Here is a 23872-nt window from a genome sequence, read left to right as displayed (position 1 = left end):
GTTCTTGAGTCAGTTGGTACGTGTCCCCAGACTTTTGTATCTTGTTCCCAACAGAAGAAGATGGAAGAGGATATGTCACGCCACGGCAGATGGTGGAATTTGAATTCAATAAAAAATATCTGGAATTAAGAATCTACTGATGACCATGAAACCATTGTCGATGTCGGAAAAACCCATTTGGCTCACTAATGTCCTTTAGGGAAGGAAATCTCCTGTCCTTACCTGGTCTGGCCTACACGTGACTCCACAGCCACAGCAATGTGGTTGACTCTGGAATGGCTTAGCAAGCCTCTCAGTATAAGGGCAACTAGGGATGGGCAATAAATGTTGGCCAGCCAGCGATGCCCATGTCCCACAAATGAACAAAGAAAGAATTACCTCCACCCTGTTGATCCAGCAGAAGGAACTCTTCAGTTATAGGCAATAAAATGAAACGGATAAATAAAAAAAAAGGGTTTAATAAAGAAACTTTATTACTCCAACACTTGAGGCCTCACCCTGGGCCATTCCAAGCTCCCCAACAATTCCCAACAGGTTCTTATTTATACTGAGTCAGTTGGTCAACTGATCATCACATCATTTTGTCAATGGTTACATAGTTTACTGGATCAGCTGACCCTTACAAGCGTGTTATGATTGGTCACGCTACAGCAGATCCAATGTTATCATTGGTTACATTCTAACACACCCTACATGTTTGCCACTGACTTTGGAAGTACTATTAGTGACAAACCAGCAATATAAATATACTGGGGCACTTTATGTTATAAATGCGCGGAGCACTTTTAATGCGAACAGTTCCAGTTAACAGTATAACCACTGTTCTTTTCCTCTTTATTACTTCACTTTTCATGGAGTGGACAGAATATAAAAAATCTTTTACACATGGTTTCCTAGATTGATTCTAAAGGAAAGCATTTTCAATGCTGATTATAAAGTGTGCAGAGAGTCTGCAGTTGGAATTTTTCTTCCAACTAATTTTCTCTTGAAACCTTCATTTCCTCCTGGGATATAAGATTCCAGCTCCAACAGCCATCGAGTTTCTCATCCAAGTGACCATGGTCTGAATTTTGGCATAGACAAAACGGCCCTCCATCTGTGTGAAGAGATCGGCAGAGCCTCAATTCCATAAGTCCAGTGCCCGAATTCAGCCTCCACCATTTTCACATAGGGGTGAGTGGGGAAGGAGAGGGCAATAAATGGCACATCTGTGTTTCCCGGAGGCAGCTGCCAGTATAAATCAGTAGCTACCTTCACTCGTGTGATTTTAGTGATGTACGTGTCCAAAACCTGAAGTGTGCATCTTAGACCTGGTAAGAACAGTCTGAACCCTTGTGAATTCATTTGGAGAGCCAGGGTACCTCTTTGATAGAGGCGAGACATCCGTTAGGAGAGGTAAGGCATCCTTTGATGTTGCTCAGAGTCCCTTTAGGATTGTTAATAGTGAGCAGGTGTGTGTAAAAAGTGCATAAATGCATTGGAGCTGTCAACCTGTCAATGAACTGTCAAAGTTAATTGGCACTGTCAATGGCTGTCAAGGGATTTAACTCTGCTGGACTGTAAATTGAAAAAAATGTGTGGAGTTTAAATGCTCGCTGAAATCTTGCTGCCATTTATGCCAGCGGGATCTTATGGTCCCGCCAACAGCGCACCCCTGCTGCGTGCTTCCCGGTGGTGAGGTGTGCGTTCAACGGAAAACCCCATTGACATTCCCGGACCATAAGATCCCGCCACCAGCAAGCAGTGTGCCATCTCCCACTGCTGTGAAACATGCTGCAGAGGGGGAGGAAAATCCCACCTGCTGTTTCACTCTGTATGTTGAAACAAGCCTGAGGGATATCATTAGCGGATTTGTGCTACAAAACTCATTTTACAATCTAACATTATCACAGTGGGGTGCATGGTAAGTGGGCAATTTGATTGACAGTTTCAAGTGGCTATGGAATAGAAATGTTTGCTTTCGTAAGAGATTAATTGAAGAAATTTCAATGTATCGATTCTTATTTCATCAATGACTGTTGTTTTTAACTTGTGACATCACAAATAAACAAATAACTTTATGTTATGTCAGCATGCCTCCCAAGATTTACCCATGGTAGATATTAGGTGGGTTGGCATGGAGTGGGTAAGATGGGATAAAGATTGGCACGAGTTGGGACTAAGTTAGCACAAGGAGCTGCAAGATGAAAATTAATGCCCTTTATGTTAGTCTGTGCATAGAATTAAAACAAATTTTCAGCTATTGATTCCCGTGACAAAAATTAGTTTCTATTAACGCATCCAAAATAATTGCTCATTTTGGCTACATTAAAAACCATTGTGCTCGCAATCATAAAACCTGTTCCTTGATCCAAAGGCATTATGTAACCATGGTGTAGCTATATCTTGAACAGGTTTATTTAGAGCACAATAGGATTTATTGTTAAAATAATCTTTTGAAACAGTAAAGTTGGACATAATGTTGAGCTTTTTATCCCCACAGTAAAAACACAGCTCCTACTCTTCATGACTTAACACTGTTTTTTGGGCCTTTTTTTCACGTGAAAGCGATCCAACAGAAAAGGTTGTGAATCTGGAGCCAGAGATTTTCAGCCCCTGACTTTCTGCAGGAGGTACCTTTACTCACTAAACCATTTTACATGGAAGTATGTTAATGGATTTTGGACTGCTTGCAGGTACAAAGTGAAACCAGTTTGATGAAGCAATGACACCTTCGGGGCAGATTCCTCAGATGGCACTGCACCACCCTCCCGCCTGCCCCGATCACTCCACAATTTTACAGTGGAATGGGCAAGGCCTAACCCAGTCTGCCGGCCCTCTCTTGCCCAGAATCAGGCCCGCATGTGGCCAATTAGTGACCACTTAAGGGCCGTTTCTCACCTGTCCTCAATTTTCCGGCTGGCGGGAGAGGAAAGTGGGCAAGGGTGCCTCAAGGGTGATCCCTGCACCCCTCTAAGCCTCCTCTTCAACCCACCCAGTTCCACTCTGCCCAAACCCCTGGGGCTCCCCTCGCATTAGGTTGACTCAGGAGAATTTTAAAAATGGCTGGCGAATGCCAATTCCAGGATTCCCAACCCTTTTCCCGGGCTGTCTGATTTTCAGTAATACCTTCAAAGGGTGCAGGCTATTTACTGTCAAAAGCCCAAATCCAGCATTCCTGACCTGGCCAGCTCCATTGTGGAGACAGGTATCTCCTACTTCCCTGCATTTTCATGGATTGGGGCCAAGTTTTTAAAGAGTTGTGGTTCAGGTTCTGTTAAAGGAGTCATGAATTCTAGTGTGCATGAGGGTTTCTTTCAAAAGGTAAGGTCAAAAGGTTCCCTCTCATGTTTCCCATGCCAGGCTCTGCCCTTCCACCCACCACCTATGTCCCCTCATGCCCATTATGCCTGGCTCAGCATCTCAGAGCTTTTTTTTATAAGCATAGGGGAAAATGATCAAAGGATTACATTTTCTCAAAACTTTTTTTACACATTCCACTTTACACTATAGTGAATACGCTGTAGAAAGTGTACGATGGGTCAATGCATATTGAAGTACCAGAGACTGGCATAGGGTGCATGAGGAGCCTAAGGGGGTGGGTGGGGGAGCATGAGGTGATTATGGATGGGGCAAGGGGAATGTTTGGAGGGTGAAGAGGATCTGAGGGGTGAAGGCTGGAGAGCCATTTGCCGGAATTTTGCCGGCACACAATCGGGGCGGGCGAGACTCACAGAACGGCATTCTCCATTGGCCTTGGGTGGGATCTTACCAGCCTCGGGCAGGCGAGGCGGTAAAATTCCAGCAATTGCATTTTGCTTTCCACTGGGACAAAGACCTTTTAAACAGACCACTTCTGCACCCAGCAGCCCCGTGGCTGCCTCTGCACCTCTTCCAAGGTCGGCTGGTCCAACTCCAGCTCACACCCAGCCGTCAGCAATGAAGAGCCTGCCTGGGCCGGCACTTTCTCCCAATGTGGGCGGGCTGGGTCAGAAATTTTCCAGGCTCTCCCGGCCCACCTGGAGGATGACAACCCAGGCCTTCAGCTCGGGAAACTGTTCGCAGTCGGGACTAGAGGGCTGCCAGCCAATCATATCGGAGTCCTCGGGCGGGATTCTCCGGCCACGCTCGCCTCAAAACCGGAAAATCCCACCCAAGGTCAATGGACCTTTACATGGTCGGCCCGCTATGATTCCCGAATCATAATTAACTGCAATTCCGCCTTGAATCTCCAGTCAATTAATGCTCCACAGTGCATCAAATAGATGAGGGGCAGTATCGGCCGGAACATATTCTCCACGGTCTCAGGGGTCGGGGTGCAGGAAACCCGTTCAAAAAATCTGGCCCACACCTATGAAGTTAGATCGCCCTTCGTGTTCAATTGTAATCACAGCCTGGCCAGCAACCTTTAATTTGCATTTTAATAAAACTGAAAGATCAATTTATACAGGGTTTTGTTTGGAAAGTACTTTTAAATATAACTTGCTTGTCTGTGTCTGCATTAATTCAGTTGAGTGCAATTTGGTTTAACAAGAATAAACAACAGAAAAATCACGATTACAATGAAAAGCTTTATTAAAAATATGTATATGTAAATAATGTGATCAAAATTATGTAATCTGTCTCCAACTAATAGTTTATAAGGTAATTTATTGAACTTTCTTAAATAAGTGGATATGTTTTAGCTGCTTATTTATAAGAGCTTAGAATAAAGTATTTGCAACATTTGCTTTGTGTTCCTTTATTTAAAGTGTACTCGCATGCTCAATATCTTGATGTGGTACTGAGCTATATAGTTCCATATTTCCAAGGTTAGATATTTGTTTTTTTTTTGCTGAGTTGATTTATCTTAGCTATTGCAGTGCTGATAATAAATGCAACCTCCTGGCTCAGAATCAGTTTTTGTCTGATTCTGTCCCTGTGAAATGCCTCAGGGTGAGTTCCCATGTTACAGGCGCTATATTAGTTCAAGTTGTTGTTATTTTTGTAGAACCTACAATACAGTAAATAGCCTGATGAATAAATATGAAGCTTGCACTCTGCTCAAATATTTTGGTTTGATTTGATATATTATTGTCACATGTATTGGGATACAGTAAAAGTATTGTTTCTTATCCACTGTACAGACAAAGCATACCGTTCATGGAGTACATAGAGAAGAGAAGGAAAGGAAAGGGTGCAGAATGTAGTGTTACAGTCGTAGCTACAGTGTAGAGAAAGATCAACTTAATATAAGATAAAAGCAAAAAACTGCGGATGCTAGAATTTGAAACAAAAACAGCAAATGCTGGAAAATCTCAGCAGGTCTGGTAGCATCTGTGGGGAGAGAATAGAGCCAACGTTTTGAGTCTAGAAGACCCTTCATCAGAGCAGAAGAAAAGTGTGACACTCTGACAAAGGGTCATCTAGATTCAAAGTGTTGGCTCTATTCTCTCCCCACAGATACTGTTGGACCTGTTGAGATTTTCCAGCATTTTCTGTTTTTGTTTCAACTTAATATAAGGTAGGTCCATTGAAAAGTCTGATCACAGCAGGGAAGAAGCTATTCTCGAGTTGGTTGGTATGTGATCTCAGACGTTTGTATCTTTTTCCCGACAGAAGAAGGTGGAAGAGAGTATGTCCGGGGTGTGTGGGTCCTTGATTATGCTGGCTACTCATTTGAGGTCATGAATGAGCCTACTTCTTCATGTAGTGCTGAGGGAAAGGCTGAATTGTTGGAAATGTCACCCTTCAGATAAAGAATTAAAGCTACAGTCGCATCTGAATGTCCTTGTAGTTGAGGTGGACACAAAAGATCAGATGATTGAAGCAGGAGAGAGTTCCCTTTGCCAACATTCCTCCCTTGCCCAAAACACTAAAAACGGATTGATTGTTCATTCATTTTGTTGCTGCTTCTGGAGACTTGCTATGCCAAAAATGGCTGCTCTCCCATTTCTCATAACAATAGTGATTAAAGTACATTATTTTGGTGAAATGTTTTGCAGTCATCAAATAGGTGCTATTTAAAAGTATTTTGTTTCTTTCCTTCTTCAGATAATTGGGTATCTACCAGACACAATAGCTTTATTAAGTAGGCTGTGTGAAGATGTTACCTAGTAACCCTTTGCCTCCATTCACAATATAGGGTGGCATGGTGGCACAGTGGTTAACATTGCTGTCTCACAGGGACCTGGGTTCAATTCTGGCCGTAGGTAACTATCTGTGTGGAGTTTTTACATTCTCCCCGTGTTTGCGTGGGTTTACTCCGGGTGCTCCGGTTTCCTCCCACAATCCAAAGATATGCGGGTTAGGTTGACTGGCCATGATAAATTGCCACTTCATGTCAGGGAAATTAGTAGGGATTGCAGGGATAGGGCAGGCTCAGTAGGCCGAATGGCCTATTTCTGCACTGTAGGGATTCTATGGTAGTATAAAAAGCATCATTTGATATTAGTTGACTCATTTAAGCCATTGCAGCTTCTAGCAGAAACATACCAATATATTTTGTCACATCTGATTGTACCACAGTCCTGAAGATCTATTTCTCAATAGATGTCTTTGTTTTACGAAATCAGGGTCAGTACCCACCCAAACTTGTTAATTGAAATGGCCTCAGTCTGTGCCTCGAGAGAGTCATTACAAAACCGTTGGAGTCCTGTTACACCGCAAACTAGTAATAAAGCAAGCAGGTTAGAGGCCTGGGCACAGGGCAATTGTCCATCCATTCAGCTAGGAAATGATTTGTGGCAGGGGGGTGGAAAGGATAGAAGAATCTAAAGGGAGGAAAAATAATAAACTGGGAGTGGTGTGGAAATGCCAGACATTACAAGAATTATGTATGTAGGAGTGAATGTGCACCGGTTTGAATTTTAATGCTTTTAACATTTGGCCTCAAGGCTATAAACGCACTGAAAGCTTAGTTAATTGAATGAATTCATCCAAAAAGTTTTTTCTTGTTGAAATCAGACGAATTAGCATTAAAATAAAGCTTAACTTTTTCTCAGCAGTAAAGATAAGCAAGAGAGATCCCTAATTGTTCAGTCTCTGTGTTGACTTCATGCTTGCTTTGAGTCCACAGAGACAATTCATGTTAAACCTATTTGCCATCCAATATACCAATAATATGTCTTGGTCCTTAGACATTTGTGAACGATCTTGGATCAGATAAAGGTCCTTTTATAACTTGCCCAAAACTAAGGCCAGTCTAACACAAGTGCCCTTAAACTCCATTTTCCCGACATCTCATTGCCCTAGTTGTGTGGAAAGCAGACAGAGATTCAATTTCCTGCAAGTCATTTCAGAACAGTGCATCATAAATCACATCAGCCCATCTGCGTTGCCATCCTATATTACAGCTGACACAGGATAAGGGCTGACTGGCTATCTGGACTTGGTCTCACTCTGTAGCAGATGCATCGTCGAACCTGGCTTGAGCTATGAGCTGGATTTCCAGTCCATTTGACACCATGGAGAGTCAAACTTCACGTCGCAGGCACTTATTCCAACAACTACCATGGCTAACAAAAGAGAGCTTGCCATAAATTCAAAAGCCGAGTTACTCAGGATAAGGTGCTTGTGGCACTTGATTGTGGCACCAAGGATACAATAGAAACAACAAACTATTAATACAATAAATTAAGTTTGCCTAATCTGTATAAAACATTTTATTATATCCTACTGCGGCTCAAAAGGCTGTGTGCAATATTGATTTTAGTCAAGGCAAATAATAAAAGATGCAGGTGTTTTTAGTAAGTTCTGAATACCTCTTTCATCTTCTACTCCTTCAGTTTATTTATCAGTGTCACAAGTAGGTTTGCATTAACACTGCAATGAAGTTACTGTGAAAATCCCCTAGAAGCCACACTGTGGACAGACTCTGCATAAACAGTGATTCAAGCCGGGAATCAACCCCAGGTCCCGTGGCGCCGTGAGGCAGCAGTGATAACCGCATTGCCACCCTTCACAGTTAGGAGTTCAAGCATTTGACTTATTTTGCAAATTGTTCAGAACTATTTTCTGCTGTACAATATCTGTAAGAATGATGATTGGACAAAATATTAGATATTGTATGTTAGTGTGAAGAAATGGTGTTTGCAGCTAATCCAAATTAATTGAAAAATGTAAGCCCATTAGGTTCACAGAAGAAATATTTGATTTGATTTATTTTATAAAGTCTGATGGAGCAAAGGAATCTTTTGATTAAATGATACAGCAAGTATAAGGGCAGTAATCTCAGCGGGATTTTGATGTGCGGCGGTTCATGACTGTCACCTGAATATTGCTTTTCAGCAGAAATGTTCACGTTTTTAGGACTTCACTTGTTATCGAGCAGATGATGACAGCTGTTGCACTCTGTATCGCGGGGCAGTTTATTGTCAGTGATTGTGAAACAATTGCTGCAATTTGAAAAAAAAGGAACAATTCTTCCATGGGATGAGAGCGTCGCTGGCTAGGCCAGCATTTGTTGTCCATCCCTAATTGCCCTAGAGAAGGTGGCGGTGAGCCACCTTCTTGGGCTGCTGCAGTCCAGTTGTTGTAGGTACATCCATAGTTCTGTTAGCAAGGGAGTTCCAGGCCTTCGACCCGGTGACAGTGACAGATTGGCAATATAGTTCCAAGTCAGAATGGTGTCCGGCTTGGAACAGTTACAGTAAGAAGTCTCACAACACCAAGTTAAAGTCCAACAGGTTTATTTGGTAGCACAAGCCACAAGCTTTCAGAGCGCTGTTCCTTCATCAGGTGAAAGCTTGTGGCTTGTGCTACCAAATAAACCTGTTGGACTTTAACCTGATGTTGTGAGACTTCTTACTGTGCTTACTCCATTCCAATGCCAGCATCTCCACATCTTGGAACAGTTAACCAGTAGAAACGGACACATTGGCACAGCGGTTAGCACTGTTGCCTCACAGTGCTAGGGACGCAGGTTCGATTCCCGGCTTGGATCACTCTCTGTGTGGAGTTTGGACATTCTCTCCATGTCTGCGTGGGTTTTCTCCAGGTGCTCCGGTTTCCTGCCACAGTCCAAAGGATGTGCAGGTTAGGTTGACTGGCTATGCTAAATTGCCCGTTAGTGTCAGGGGAATTAACAGGGTAAATGTATGGGGCTATGAGGATAGGGATTGTGTGGGATTGTGGTTGGTGCAGACTCGATGGGCCGAATGGCCTCCTTCTGTAGGGATTCTATGATAATATGTTACATTACGAAACAGCAAATATCTGGGGGGAATCAAAATCAGTCTCAGCATTCAAAAATTATTCACCAAATGACTATTTTTTCCTGACATAGTTCACAATGCCAGAACAGACAATAGGTTAGAGGATTTAAATCTTTTCCCTATTAAGTATTATTCTAAAGATAAAAGGATTAGTTGAACATCCCTATAAAAACCAAGGTACAATGTTGTGTTCTAAATTATTACAGCAATGGAAAACAAACTTTGGGTTGAATTCTCCCATCTGGGACTAAGTCCTTTGGTGGGGTGGAAATGTGGAGAGTTTTCCGCTGCGGAGGCTGGAGGGAAAACACACTGTATCTTCTGGCCCCGACCTCATTAATGATGCACCATGAGGTTTTGTGTTGTATTCCATGGTGGAGCATGCCTGATGGTGTATCGTCCGCCCTCATATCCGAGTGCCACATTGAAAAGGCACTCAACATCACTGACCCAGCACTGAAGAAAGAAGGTGGATCTCTTGAGAAAGAAGATGGATCTCCAGGAACATTGAAGCTGGGAGGTGGACCTCCTCGATGACACCAAAACTAGAAGATCCACCTGCAGATGTTCTCCCCTATCTACAGCTGTGATGTTCTGGGGCTCAGAGTTGCCAACAGCCTCCACCCACAAACTCTAGAGGCAGTCCCAGGAATTCATAGAATCCCTACAGTGCAGAAAGAGGTCATCCGGCACATCGAGCCTGCACCGGCAACATTCCCACCCAGGCCCTATCCCTGTAACCCCACGTATTTACACTGCTAATCCCTCTGGCGCTAAAAGGCAATTTAGCATGGCCAATCAACCTAACCTGCACATCTTTGGACTATGGGAGGAAACCAGGGCACCCGGAGGAAACCCATGCAGACATGGAGAGAATGTGCAAACTCCACACAGAAAGACACCCAAGGCCAGAATTGAACCCGGTCCCTGGCGCTGTGAGGCAACAGTGCTAACCATTATGCCACTGTGCCACTTGTTCAGGTGAGTTCGAACATCTGTACACCATGTTATTCCAGATGTGTTTTGCACTGGTGTGACGGGGACGGGGAATTGGGTGTGGGATGTCGGCCCTTCACCTGCATCTCATTTGCGGAATGCAAATCAGCTTAATGCCGGCCTCCAGCGGGTTTTCCAATCTGCCATGGTGGGAACCAGCTGAGGTTCCCATGGCAAATTCATGCCAGTGTAAAACTGGTTTCTTGGCCTTCTGCCAAATTCTCCATTATCTCCACCATTGATCGTGCAGACAGGGGCATGGGAGAATTCCACCCTTTATTTTTCGGGGAAGGATGGGTCATTTGACAACTTTACTGAGTGGTAAGAAACCAAGTCCATTGTTCTTTTCCACTGTGTTTCTGATGCATGTGATATCACTTTGGAGAGCTACTGAGCCAAGATCTGGAAACTTTGGGAGAGGTTCTTGATCCACTCTCAAGCATATCTTCACTCCAAGTGGTACTGCTGCATAGTGAACTGCTCATTCAGTTAACCAGATTGCTTATGTCCTGGAGGTTAGGGGTTGCAGGGGGGTTTGGGGGTAGAAGAATCAGAGGATTCACTTCATGTCATTTCCTTGCCATTTTTCTTGGGCCAATATTTTCTTCTTTGCTAAAAGTTTTGATTTCTTGTCAATAATGGTGCTTTGGCTGCCAAACTCAGTTGATACTTCATCCAGGTAGCCATTCGTGCTGTGAGCCTTGAGGATAACTGACATATTATTTAACTGTGGAGAAAAAAAAGAGTGATCCTATTCCTTCTGATATATCTATGTGCACACTTCACAGCAAGATAACAGTCAAAAGCCGGAAGCCAAGCTTCTATTGCCTCCTAAGGTTAGAACCTTAGAACGACCAAACGACGCTTCATCTGAGATGAGCTGACTCAGCAACAATCAAGGTTCAATCCTGGACGTTTTCCCGACTGTAAGGCTGACCTTCTCACTCATGAAGCTATTGGCAAAAATACTTCAAAGAAAATCAGTAGGGCTGGCTTGAATATTCAGAAGGCATGAAGCATTGATGCTACTTAACATTTTCAGAAGCACAACTGCACGCAAAGCGTGGGCTAACTTTTCTGTAGACGTCAGCAAAAGCTACCGATCCTTCTTTGTAAGGCCTCCACGAAAACACAGCAGCAACTCAGCATGGGTTCTGTTTGTCATTTAATCATCCAAACTAGCACTTTGCTACTTAATAACATAGAAACTCCTTTGTCTCTTTTTAAGTTTCCTTTGTCACACAGCACAACAGTTGGAGTCAAAAATAATCTGTTTGTCATGCAATAACGTCCAGATGGTTGCTTAACTGCATATTATCAACAATCATGGAACTGTATCATAGGTCAAAGAGTTCCTTAGTCATTCCACACAACACAACAAAAACCCAGTGCAGCACACAAAGGAGCCAGCAGCAGAATTCAGAAAATGTATTCCTACCGAGAAAAGATTATGGGTCGTTATCGAATAGGGGTTTTAAATGGCTGGAAACTATTTTGAGATTTAGAGTAAAGCTGAGGTTTCACTTAGCTCCAACCACTGACAACATGTTTTTGTGTGTTAGCCATGCAGGAATACCTTGTATAGCTGATGCGTCCTGGATGGGTACTCTGTGAAAGTACCCGGACCCATTATTTTGTAAGGATAATACTCTCAAAGGCCATCAATGTAACTTCCCCTCCTCGTGTGAGCTTGTCCATCATAATGTTGTTTCAGACATGGGTGGGCCATCAAATACGTGACAAAGTCAATGATCTTCAGTGCAAGCAAAAATCTAGGAGAGCATCACATATGGCAACAGAAAAGGAACAACAGCTGTTCAAAGAGGACAAAAGGTTTACTTAAGCTATTATTTAACATTGTTTTATCTAAGGCCCCTGGTCCAGGAAAGCTATTCTAACCGTGCAAGTGAAACCATCGTGTTAGTACTTAGCAAACAAATTAAGAATGCTATGGGTCCTTCCTTCTTACAACAAAACAATTCTGAGCTTTGCTTGCTCTGTTTGTGTACCTTTGGTAGATTTATCACACAATTCATGCCCTGGTTATATATCAGTGAAGAAAAGATATGAATGGGCTTCTTCAAAATTAATGATTACACAGGCTAATCCGAAGGGACCTGGCTGTCCTTGTTCAGACGACACTGAAAGCTAACTTGCAGGTGCAGGAAAGCAATTAGGAAGGCAAATGGAATGTTGCCCTTTATTGCAAGAGGAATTTTGCGAGGAGTAAAGTCGTCTTGTTAAAATTGTATAGACTCTTGGTGAGGCCGCACCTGGGCTGGACATTTTCATAGCTAGCATGTGAGCTGGTGGGGGAAGACGTCAAGAGCATGTCCTGACATCTTTGCACACTCGTGCATTATTTCGGTCGGAATGCACGCGCAGTAGGTGGAAGCATGCCGTCAAGCGGCCAATTTAGTCCATAAAGGTGCCGACTGAACACAATTTTTCATCGCCTGTCTTGCTTTTACGGTTGGCAGGCGGACCGACTGGCCAGATGACTTTTACATTTTAGCTTCAACCTCGATGCTTTTTTTTACTCATTCGTGGGACATGGGCATCGGTGGCTGGCCATTGCCCATTCCTAGTTGCCCTTGAGAAGGTGGTAGTGACGAACTGTTAGGGCCGAAATAAAATGAACAAGTGTGTACGGGGACTGAGCTCTGTGTGTGATTATGCCTAGACGGTCAGGGCATTGCTTTCTGGTTGATGTCTATTTTTCACAGGTCAGCAGCTCCACAGTGGCTGTCCTCCCTGAGGGAGCACAGTAGAAACACCAGCCCGCACCCTCCTGTTTCTCTGTGCCTGTCCTCTTCCTGCCCTCTCCAGCAGCGCTCTGCCCTTCACAGAGCGTGTTTCACGCTGGATAACTGTTAACTAGCCAGCTGGCGTGAAACTGCTCTCCGGAGATGACCACGGCTGGAAACGTATTTCGTGTCCTCTTCCAGGCCCACTGACTGTGAGTGCTCGACGGACATAAAATTCAGGCCCTGGTGTTTTGTGTACATTTTTGTTCTCCTTAACTAAGGAAGGATGTACTTGCCATAGGGGGAGCATTCACTAGACTAATCCCTGGGATGGCAGGATTGTCCGATGAGGGGAGATTAAAGTGACTGGGCCTGTATTCTTTAGAGTTTAAAAAAATGAAAAGTGATTTCATTGAAGCATTCAAAATTCTTACACAGCTCGACAGAGTAGATGCAGGAAGGATGTTTCCCTTCCCTGGGGTCACAGTCTCAGAATAAAATGTGAGCCATTGAGGAAGGAGATGGGGAGCAATTTCTTCACTCGGGGAGCGGTGAATGTTTGGAATTTGCTAACTCACAGGAGGCACAGTCATTGACCATATTGACGAGTGAGATTGCTAGATTTCTAGGTGTGGAAGATATCTGGAGTTACGAGGATAATGTGGGAAAATGGTGTTGAAGTAGCAGATTAGCCATTATCTAGTTAAGTGGCAGAGCAGGCTCATGGGGTCAAATGGCCTATTCCTGCTCTTATTTCCTACCCCAGTCCACTGCCGGCATCTCCACATCATGAATACCTCTTTAGGTGGTTCAGGGTCATTCTTTGCGACACACCTCAGGATGTTTCAAGACAGTAAAGATGCTAAATATAGTTCTTATTATTGTTCTAGTCATCTACCTGTGCTGAAATACAATGAAGACTAGTCTAAATAGTTAGAAGTACAGCAACAAACACGGACATTCTGGAAGACATATAACCCTTGAAAATAATTAGTTGCAGGTCATTACAATCCTCTCTTGCTCAGCTCTATTGGGTCACCCTCACATTTAGGGGTGGCATGGTAGCACAGTGGTTAGCACAGCTGCCTTACAGCGCTAGGGACCCGGGTTCAATTCCAGCCTCGGTCACTGTCTGTGTGGAGTTTGCATGTTCTCCCCGTGTCTGTGTGGATTTCCTCTGGGTGCTCTGGTTTCCTCCCATACTCCAAAGATGTGCGGGTTGGGTTGATTGGCCATGCTAAATTGGCCCTAGTGTCAGCGGATTAGCAGGGTAAATATGTGGGGTTACGGGAATAGGTTCTGGGTGGTATTCTGGTTGGTGCAGACTTGATGGGCTGAATGGCCTCCTTCTGCACTGTAGGGATTCTATAATCCCTCTCCTACATGACCCAATGTATTTAGCATATTGAGGTTTCTTTTCCTATTCCCACAGTCACCTCTAGTGCCCCAAAGAATTTATTTGTGTCGCCCATCATGTCCCCATTTATACACTGCATCTCGACTGGCATGGTTCAGCTTCACATTGTGTGCCAGCGACACCCTCGCGAATGCTCTACTATTTAGTTCAAATCCACATCCACATCTGTGCAATAACTCCTGTTTGGGATTACGTTATGGGCTTAAGCAAGATGGAGGGCGGGATTTTCCATCATGCCTGCCCCAAGACCAGAAATTTCCAGCGAGATCAATGGACCTTTAAATGATCTGACAAATTTTCCATTCCACCCACGATGATTCATGTGGTGGGCGGGACCCGGAAATATTTACTCACATTTCAAGGCTCTGAGTATCAAACAATGTATAATCCTCTGGAGCAACTTGACTGCTCAGTGAGTGATCAAAGCAGTGCTGCCAAGGGAAGGGTTGAGGAGGTGGTAGGGGCGAGAAGTTGGGGATTGGGTTGCGTGGGGTGGGAGTTATGGACTTTGGCAACCACATCTCCTAAATCCCTGCAGATGGATGGTCAGCAGAGTTTCAACTGGCACGAGGTTGGCATGTGCCAAAGAAATGTTCCAGTTGGTACTTTTACCCACTGATCCTTTGCAAAGGAAAGGCTTTAGTAGTGACATTGTAAACTCAGACAGATAGAAATAATGGAGGGCACTTCATCATGACCTGCAGAACTTTGCAGTGAGTCTATCCAAACTGTGACCATAACTGACCACATGCTACTACCTATAAAAGTAACTTCCTTAGCTTCTCTTAATATTTCCAAGTGAAGTTACAATATTTCCTCCATCAAATCTTGTTGTTTCATTTAAATCTCACTCTCATGACCACCTGTATGTTTCATCTAAGGAGAATTATGGAATGTGGCACAGGAGGTGGCTATTTGGCCTGTAGTGTCTCTGCTGGCTCTTTGAAAGGCCAATTCACCTACTTACGTTCCCCTGCCTTTTGCCCATAGCTCTGCAGTGTTTTCCCTTTTAAATAATGATTCAATTCACTTTTGGATGCTTCAATTTACCCTACCCCCAACACATTCTCAGGCTGCGCATTCCAGATCCTAACTAATCACTGCATGAATAAGTTTTTCCTCCCGTCACCATTGCTTCTTCTGCCAATTACCTTAAATCTATGTCCTCTGGTTCTCGATCCTGCCACCATTGAGAACAGTCTCTCGTTATCTATTCTGTCCAGACCCTTCATGATTTTGAATATCTCTATTTAATCTCCTCTCAACCTTCTCTTTTCCAAGAAATATAGCCCCAACTTCTCCAATCTATCTGTGTAACTGAATTTCCTCATCAACATAGAACATAGAACAGTACAGCACAGAACAGGCCCTTCGGCCCACAATGTTGTGCCGAGCTTTATCTGAAACCAAGATCAAGCTATCCCTCTCCCTATCATCCTGGTGTGCTCCATGTGACTATCCAATAACCGCTTAAATGTTCCTAAAGTGTCTGACTCCACTATCACTGCAGGCAGTCCATTCCACACCCCAACCACTCTCTGCGTAAAGAACCTACCTCTGATATCCTTCCTATATCTCCCACCACGAACCCTATAGTTATGCCCCCTTGTAATAGCTCCATCCACCTGAGGAAATAGTCTTTGAACGTTCACTCTATCTATCCCCTTCATCATTTTATAACTGGAACTTTTTTGTATATTCTCTAACAACCTCGCATCTTTCCTTTAGTGTGGTGGCCAGACTGGAGGCAATATCTAGCTGTGGCCGAATCAGTGTGTTATCTAGGTTTAACATAACTTATTTGCTTCTGCACTCTATGCCCCTATTGATAAAGCCCAGGATGCTTACTAACCACTCTCTCAACCTGTCCGATACTTTCAATGATTTATGCACATATATAGGTCCCTCTGCACCTCCTATAGGATTGGACCCTTTATTTTATATTGTCTCTCCACTTTCTTCTGACCAGAATGAATCACTTCACACACTTTTCTGCATTAAGTTTCATCTGCCACCTGTCTATAAACTTCACCCAGCCCCCCATGTGTCCTTTTGAAGTTCTGAACTATCCTCCTCAAGAGCTCACAATACTTCAGCGTTTCGTATCATCTGCAAACTGTGCCCTGGACACCAAGGTCTACATAATTAATATACATCAAGAGCTGGAATCCTAACACCGATCCCTGGGGAACTCCATAACAAACCTTCCTCTGGTTTGAAAAACAGCATTTGCCATTTCCTGTTGCTTCCTGTCACTCAGTCAATTTAAGTTTTAAGTTTAAGTTGATTTATTAGTGTCACAAGTTAGGCTTACATGAACACTGCAATGAAGTTACCGTGAAAATCCTCTAGTCGCCACTCTCCGACGCCTGTTTGGGTACACTGAGGGAGAACCTAACATGGCCAATACACCTAACCAACATGTCTTTCGGACTGTGGGAGGAAACTGGAACACCCGGAGGAAATCTACTCAGACACGGGGAGAACGTGCAGACTCTGCACAGACAGTGACCCAAGCTGAGAATCAAACTCGGCTCCCTGGTGCTGTGAGGCAGCGCTAACCACTGTGCCAACCTGCAGCCCGTTTTTGTATTCATGCCGCGATTGTGTCAAAGGCCATCGCGCTGTTTGCAGATATTTTCACATTCGAGATTTTTCAAGGTGTAGGACTGACAACGGGCAGTGTTTTAATGTTCAGAACCACATGCAGTGAGTGAGCCTGCCTCATGTCAGGAAACTGGAAGTTTCAGTAGCAAACCTGTTAGTGGCAGAAAACCTGCCCATCCCTTCACAATAATGAACAAGAAGCACAATCTGTGAAGTGTCCTTTCCACTTTGATCAGGCTGAGCAAAGGAAAGCAGAAGTGTATTTCCCAACACCAAATAAAGTTACCAATCCAACATAAACTTAACACAAGAGTGTCTGCAGTTTCCAGCCATTAAGTGCCCGACTAAAATTCATTTATCAACCTACTACAAATTGCTTTAGTCTTAATGGACCATCTGCAGAACAAAGCCAGCAGCCAGGAGGTAATAGCAACTCAAATGATTTTCCAATTAAGACTTATCATACAAGAGCGAATGGATGTCATCCAGTTTTGTCCCTGGGAATGGATGCAATAGAGGAATGCAGCCCCCAGATACAGGTTATTTCTTGAAGCAAGCCTAGTTTTAATGCATCAAGTACAATAACAAGATGATGGAGTGAAAAACTGACTATTGACAAAGTATTGGTCTAGATAGGACAATGTGATCGGCGCAGGCTTGGTGGGCCGAAGGGCCTGTTCCTGTGCTGATCTTTGTTCTTATTCCATTTTGGCTCAGCTTTGTCATATACAAGTTATGCTTCGTTCATTTCAGATAACCAATTTCACTGATTCTTCAACAATGTACTGAATATAAACAGTATAAAGTTGACACACTTGTTCCCTGCTCCCTCAATAATAGAGGAAACCTGCGAAACATTTTTCCAGGAACTAGTCCATTGCCATTCATGAATGTTTTGGTTTCTAAAGCAATTCATTGTGAAAATTTACTACCTCAAAAACTTTCATTTATATAGCAGAGAAAAGACATCTCAATATGCATCATAGGAGTATACCCAGACAAAAAGATAATCGATGTTAACTCAAACCAGGATTGGAAGATTCAACCGTATTGCAAATTAAGAAAAGGGCCTTTTCATCAATTCCATTCATCCCCTCTCCCTTTCGGTAATGTCCTAACAGTGTTAGGAGTTGTGGATTTTAACAGAAAGAAAAGTTGTAAATTGCACATGCAGATTCACACTGACACACAACAGGTTTTATTGAAAGAGATGTTCGCTGCATTGCCCAGAATGCAAAACTGAAAGTAAAACAACAGCCTCTGCAAACACCCTAATGACATCACTATCAAATCATCTGATCAGCTCTTGAAGCAACCTGCAACCCTTTTAAATATGTAACAAATTCCTTTGCCAAAAATACTAACATCTGCTTGGCATCCACTGCCCCCATCTGTATTTTGCCAACCAGTCAACATAATAATCAATGTGGTTATTCTTTGCCTGGGTCCCGCCGAACCAGATAAAAAGTGAAGATATAGATCAGACGAGCTGCAGTGCACTATCTTCACAAATAAGTGTTGAAAGGCAAATCAGCAATGCCCAAAACTGATACAATGGTGTACATCTAAGTATCAAGCACACTCAAATTACACTTATGTGTGATGTTATTATGAAACATTGTCCCTTCCTAAACAGAAAATCCATTGCTGAGTATTTTCTCAAAAAGCAGCATCTCTTCAGTAGGTTGAAATGCCACGTCGACTTGCACCATCTGACAAAACTCTACTGCGACTTATGCATGCTCCTTGAAATTTAAAGAAGGTGGATAGATTGAAAATAGCTTCTGTATCTAAATTGAATCTGTATAAAGGCCAACAAAGAGTCTATTGTAACCATCTGCTATCTAAGACATATATGGAAATACCTCAAAGCACTAGATCATGAAAAAAAATGAATCTGCCAAGGAAATTTCATAATACAGAAGAATATTGGCTCTCCTACCTGGTGCTGCTTGCATTTCAGCCAAGCCTCCAGTCATGATAAGTGCCTCAATGATCTTGATGTGGTGCTCTGGATTCACATCAGCGCTGAAAGCAAATGTAACCAGCATTTAACATTTCTGTACACATTCATCCTGGTAAAGTGTCTGGTTCAGGCACAATTTACAACATTTGGCCTGACATAGGCATTCGAAAAATTCTTGCCACTGACTTAAGTTTCCCAAACAGAGAAGTGTTTAATAAATAAAGATCAAGAGTGAGATGTGGAAACACTGCAAGTCACGCATTGAAATTCAAATAAACCCATTCTTCCCACAGCTTCCTATGCTTTTTCCAGAGCTGCTGACAAAAGCTTATAATCTCACGCCAGCTCAGAACTGTACGTTTGATTGATCTATTCTGCATTCTGATGTGTACCATACCAATATTGAATTCCACTGAAGGCCGCATGGAGGTAGTTTAGCCCTAGAATGTGGAACATTCTCCTCAACTGCAACAAGTTCGCCTCCTCTTTCCAGTTAAACAAAGTGATTAGAAATGAAAATGTTCCAAATTCAACTTTGGTTAACTTCTTGTGACGCCAGCAGCCCCTCCACCAACTTTCCCCCCATACCAAAGCCCTCCCCAAACCACAGGTCTTCCATTCCTCCTATAAACTACAGGCTTTGTAAACATTCATCTCGACGGCATGTCTTGATTTACCTTGTATTCTCTCCTAGCCTTTTCAGACTGCGTGATGTTCCGCACTCTGGGTGCGTGCCCCTCACCTTTGTTTCGCAATTTAAAAATGTACCTACCCAACCAGAGAACCCTTTTCACAGCTCATAAAAGTTGCTGATGGCCTGGAACACAACAGCAGTACAATACTTTGTACCACTGATGTACAGAGATTTTCTTGGGCGCTAACGGACTTTTTTACGCTTCATTTAGCTTCATGAAATACCTCATGCTCTGACTGCAGCAGTACGTTTTTGCCCAGTGCAAAAGAAAGTTCATGTCAGATGAGATCACTGCAGCTTATGTTATCAGACTCCTTGCCGCTCAGCTACAAGACGGCACAGTGGCACAATGGTTAGTACTGCTGCCTCACAGCACCAGGGACCCGGGTTTGATTCCCGGCTCGGGTCACTGTCTGTGTGGAGTCTACACGTTCTCCCTGTGTCTGCGTGGGTTTCCTCCAGGTGCTCCGGTTTCCTCCCACAGTCTGAAAGATGTGCTGGTTAGGTGCACTGGCTGTGCTAAACTTCTCCCTCAGTGTACCCGAACAGGCGCCAGAGCGTGGCGACTGGGGGATTTTCACAGTAACCTCATTGCAATGTTGACATAAGCTTACTCGTGACACTAATAAATAAACTTTAAAGACAGAAGTCAACCCACACAGGTTGGTCTCTTTTGGACAGAGGTGTGGTAGAGTGTAGCATTGTTCTCATACCGTTGCTGCAAAGCTAGAAACATCCAGACAAAGATACCATATACAACCTCCAGCAATCAATAAGAAACAACTTTGAACTGCTAACAGGAGAGATTATTTGTTATTTACCTTGTCTAATAGTTCCAAACAAAAGAATCTTCCAAATGGAAAAAAAATCAAGAGCCAGTCACACAGACTAATTTTATAAGAACAGCATTCAGAAAAATCTGTTTAACAGAATGGTTCATTATCAATTCAAATGTCTGTCATTGTGCAATACACTATAAACACCGTGGACAGATTAACCACTGATACACCATCACATTCATTCGCAGCTCCATCATTGAAAGAGAACTCCAATAAAGTACCTTCACCGGAACATTCCCCTTAGCACAGCGTTTTTGCAGCTCCAAATGACAGTGTTACAGTGAGAATTTACTATATTACCTCACAGTACCAAGAAAGCACCATGGATGCATAAGCGTAAATCAAGCCATCGAGGAAAAGTTGGCATGTTGCACACAGTTCGAATCAAGTGAAAATCCTCAGTAACCAAATGCAATGCGAATGTGCAATCTCATAAAACATCGCGTGACTAACACCTTGTTCTGTTGTCTGGATGTGGTCATATCAGTCAGCACCTAATGCATCAGACAATTGATCAGCATTTTCCAGACCTTTCCCCAACATTTCCCTGACATCTGACCATGTAAATGTGCCAATGTTAGGTGCTGTTACTGAGATAAATTAATTCCAATTCAGCATAATTGAAACCATTTTCCTTTTAGTGGTTTGACTCAATAAAATGCAACTAGCAGACTCTGAAACTTGCACTCAGTTGCTTCAGGAATTTTTATATAGAAAGTTTCTCACTCTTGAACTTAATGCTAACCCACTATTAGCACATTAATCTAATGGTGTTATGAATTTGGAGCGCTACCAAGTCCACTGTCCCCACTCATGAGAAAGATGAGCTAAATAAAATGCCTGCTCTTCAACTTCAAAAATTAAAAGAAAGGTATAGAAGATCGTGAGACACAGAATCATAAATGTCTGGGAGATCTATGACGATATAATATTTTATCAATCGTGCAAATTTCCTCTCTCCACTGTATGTGGCAAAATCACTAAAGTTGGGTACTTAAGCTTATAATGTCACTACAACCTCACTGACAGGAGCATTGAAGTCAGCCAATTCTCCCACTCTATAGTGTTGCCCTAACAACAACCTCTATTAGAGTCATAGAGGTTTGCAGCATGGAAACAGGCCCTTCGGCCCAACTTGTCCATGCCGCCCCTTTGTTTTTAACCACTAAACTAGTCCCAATTGCCTGCGTTTGGCCAATATTCCTCTATAGCCATCTTACCCATGTAACTGTCCAATAGCTTTTTAAAAGACAAAATTGTACCCGCCACTACTATTACCTCTGGAAGCTTGTTCCAGACACTCACCACCCGATGAGTGAAAGAATTGCCCCTCTGGACCCTCTTGTATCTCTTCCCTCTCACCTTAAACCTATGCCCTCTAGTTTTAGACTCCCCTACCTTTGGGAAAAGACATTGACTATCCAGCTGATCTATGCCTCTCATTATTTTATAGACCTATTATAGACCTGTTTATTGTTTCTTATACTTACATTTTTCACCTAATTAGTAAATACAGAACATTGGATAATAGGTAAAAGATTGCAGGTGCTGGAGATCTGAAATAAAAACAGCAAATGCTGAAAAAACTCAGCAGGTCTGGCAGTATCTGTGGAGGGAGAAAGAGTTCACGTTTCTAGCCCACGCTGCTGCCTCTCAGCGCCAGGGACCTGTGTTCAATTCTGGCCTTGGGTCACTCTCTGTGTGGAGTCTGCACGTTCTCCCTGTATCTCCATGGGTTTCCTCCAGATGCTCTGGTTTCCCTCACACACTCCAAAGATGTGCGGATTAGGTGGATTGGCCATGCTAAATTGCCCTTAGTGTCACTGGGATTAGCAGGGTGAATACGTAGGGTTAAGAGGAAAGGGCCTGGGGGGAATGTTGTCAGTGCAAGCTCCATGGGTTGAATGGCCTCCTTCTGCACTGTAGGGAATCTATGATTCTATGAGTCCTCTCCAAAACGTGAAGCTCTGAGCTTGAGATCTCTGAACAAGACTCAGCGACTCGAAACACTAATTCTGTTTCTCTCTGTACAGACGCTGCCAGGCCTGCTGAGCTTTTCCAACACTTTCTGTTTTTATTACTAAAAAATCGGCCTTCAACACCCATGAAATAAACACGGAAAATTACCATAACAATGTTCCGCTCATTAATTATAAAGTCAGTAACAGGCTAAACACATACCCAATACAAATACAATTTTTTATCCAACTTAGCAAAGCAATTCCCATGCATTGCTACCTTATATACAATCTGGAATGCTCTGCGTGAGATGGTGTTAGAGGCGGGTTTAAAAAGTATCTGGATAAGTACCTGGCACATCATAACATTCAAGGCTATGGACTAAGTGTGGTAAATGGGATTAGAATCATAGAACCCCGACAGTGTAGAAGGAGGCCATTCGGCCCATCAAGCCTGTACCGACAACAATCCCACTCCGGCCCTATCCCCGTAACCACCAAGTATTTACCCTGCTAATCCCCCAACACCAATGGGCAAGTTAGCATGGCCAATCATCTTTGGTGTGCAGTTCCCACATTAGGGGGGAAGTCAGGTGTCTCTCGAGTGCCGGTGTGGGCTTGATGGGCCAAAGGACCTCTTCTGCACTGTATGATTCTATGATGATATGATTCTAATGCCACGTATGATTCTTAAATAGGAAACCAAAATCCAACCACTTGATGGAGAATGCCAACATAGTCAAATCACTCTCAAGATCCTTGGAGATGTGTCAGCATTTCTGCATTAAACTGATAGTTTTTACAAGCTCTTTATGTTGAGTGAATTGATGAGTAAATGGGCTCTGTACACAGATGAACGTATTTGCTTGTTTACATGGAAGGGGAGGGGGGAATTTTGTCTGCCTGTTGCCTCATTTAAAGCATCATTATTGCTTAGTGGTCACTCGAGGCCTGGCCGACTGAATTTTTGTCCAATGGAACTGGTTGTTCAGCGGTCAAGCCAACTATCCTTTAATCGTCCAACTGCCGATTGCTCAGAAAAATGACTGAATTGAAGGATGCTCTCCTGGCTCCGACAGGAATGTTCTGACCTATTATCGGTCATTCTGCGACCATTCTTTGGATTGCCTCCCCACCAGCTGTTAAAGATTTACTTCCAGCTCTGTATATCAACCAGTGGGGTCCCCCCACCCCCACCCCTCCCACCCCACACCTCCCCAGTGATAAGTGCCCATTTAGCTTTCTTTCTGCGCTGGCAACTCAACAATCAAATGAAAGGCACAACCGTGAATGTGTTTCAGCCCTCTTGCTGGTTCCAATGGGCAGATTGATGCCATTGTTCCACCCTTCACCTCATCTTATTGTGAATCCAAAACAAGAAATCAGCTGGGTTTATGAGGCAGCATGATCCAAACATTATTCTGATCAAAAGCCAAAATTGGCAGAAGGAATGAAGGAATGAAGCTCAGATGGGG

The 23872-nt window shown here is 43.3% G+C and overlaps 1 protein-coding gene across 2 annotated transcripts in view; it reads right to left on the bottom strand.

Annotated features, from left to right (window-relative positions):
- The window catches only part of pik3r3b (phosphoinositide-3-kinase, regulatory subunit 3b (gamma)), a 549621-nt gene that overhangs the window by 201458 nt on the left and 324291 nt on the right, over nt 1–23872 (bottom strand). For both annotated transcript variants that reach the window (XM_078218604.1, XM_078218605.1), the window contains one exon: nt 18883–18968. In XM_078218604.1, the coding sequence (XP_078074730.1) occupies nt 18883–18968 (86 nt within the window). The remainder of the gene's footprint in view (nt 1–18882; nt 18969–23872) is intronic.

This window comes from Mustelus asterias, chromosome 8, assembly GCF_964213995.1.
Source record: "Mustelus asterias chromosome 8, sMusAst1.hap1.1, whole genome shotgun sequence".
NCBI lineage: Eukaryota > Metazoa > Chordata > Chondrichthyes > Carcharhiniformes > Triakidae > Mustelus > Mustelus asterias.
The sequence above is the reverse complement of the archived record's forward strand: the minus strand, read 5'-3'. Positions and strand labels throughout refer to the sequence as shown.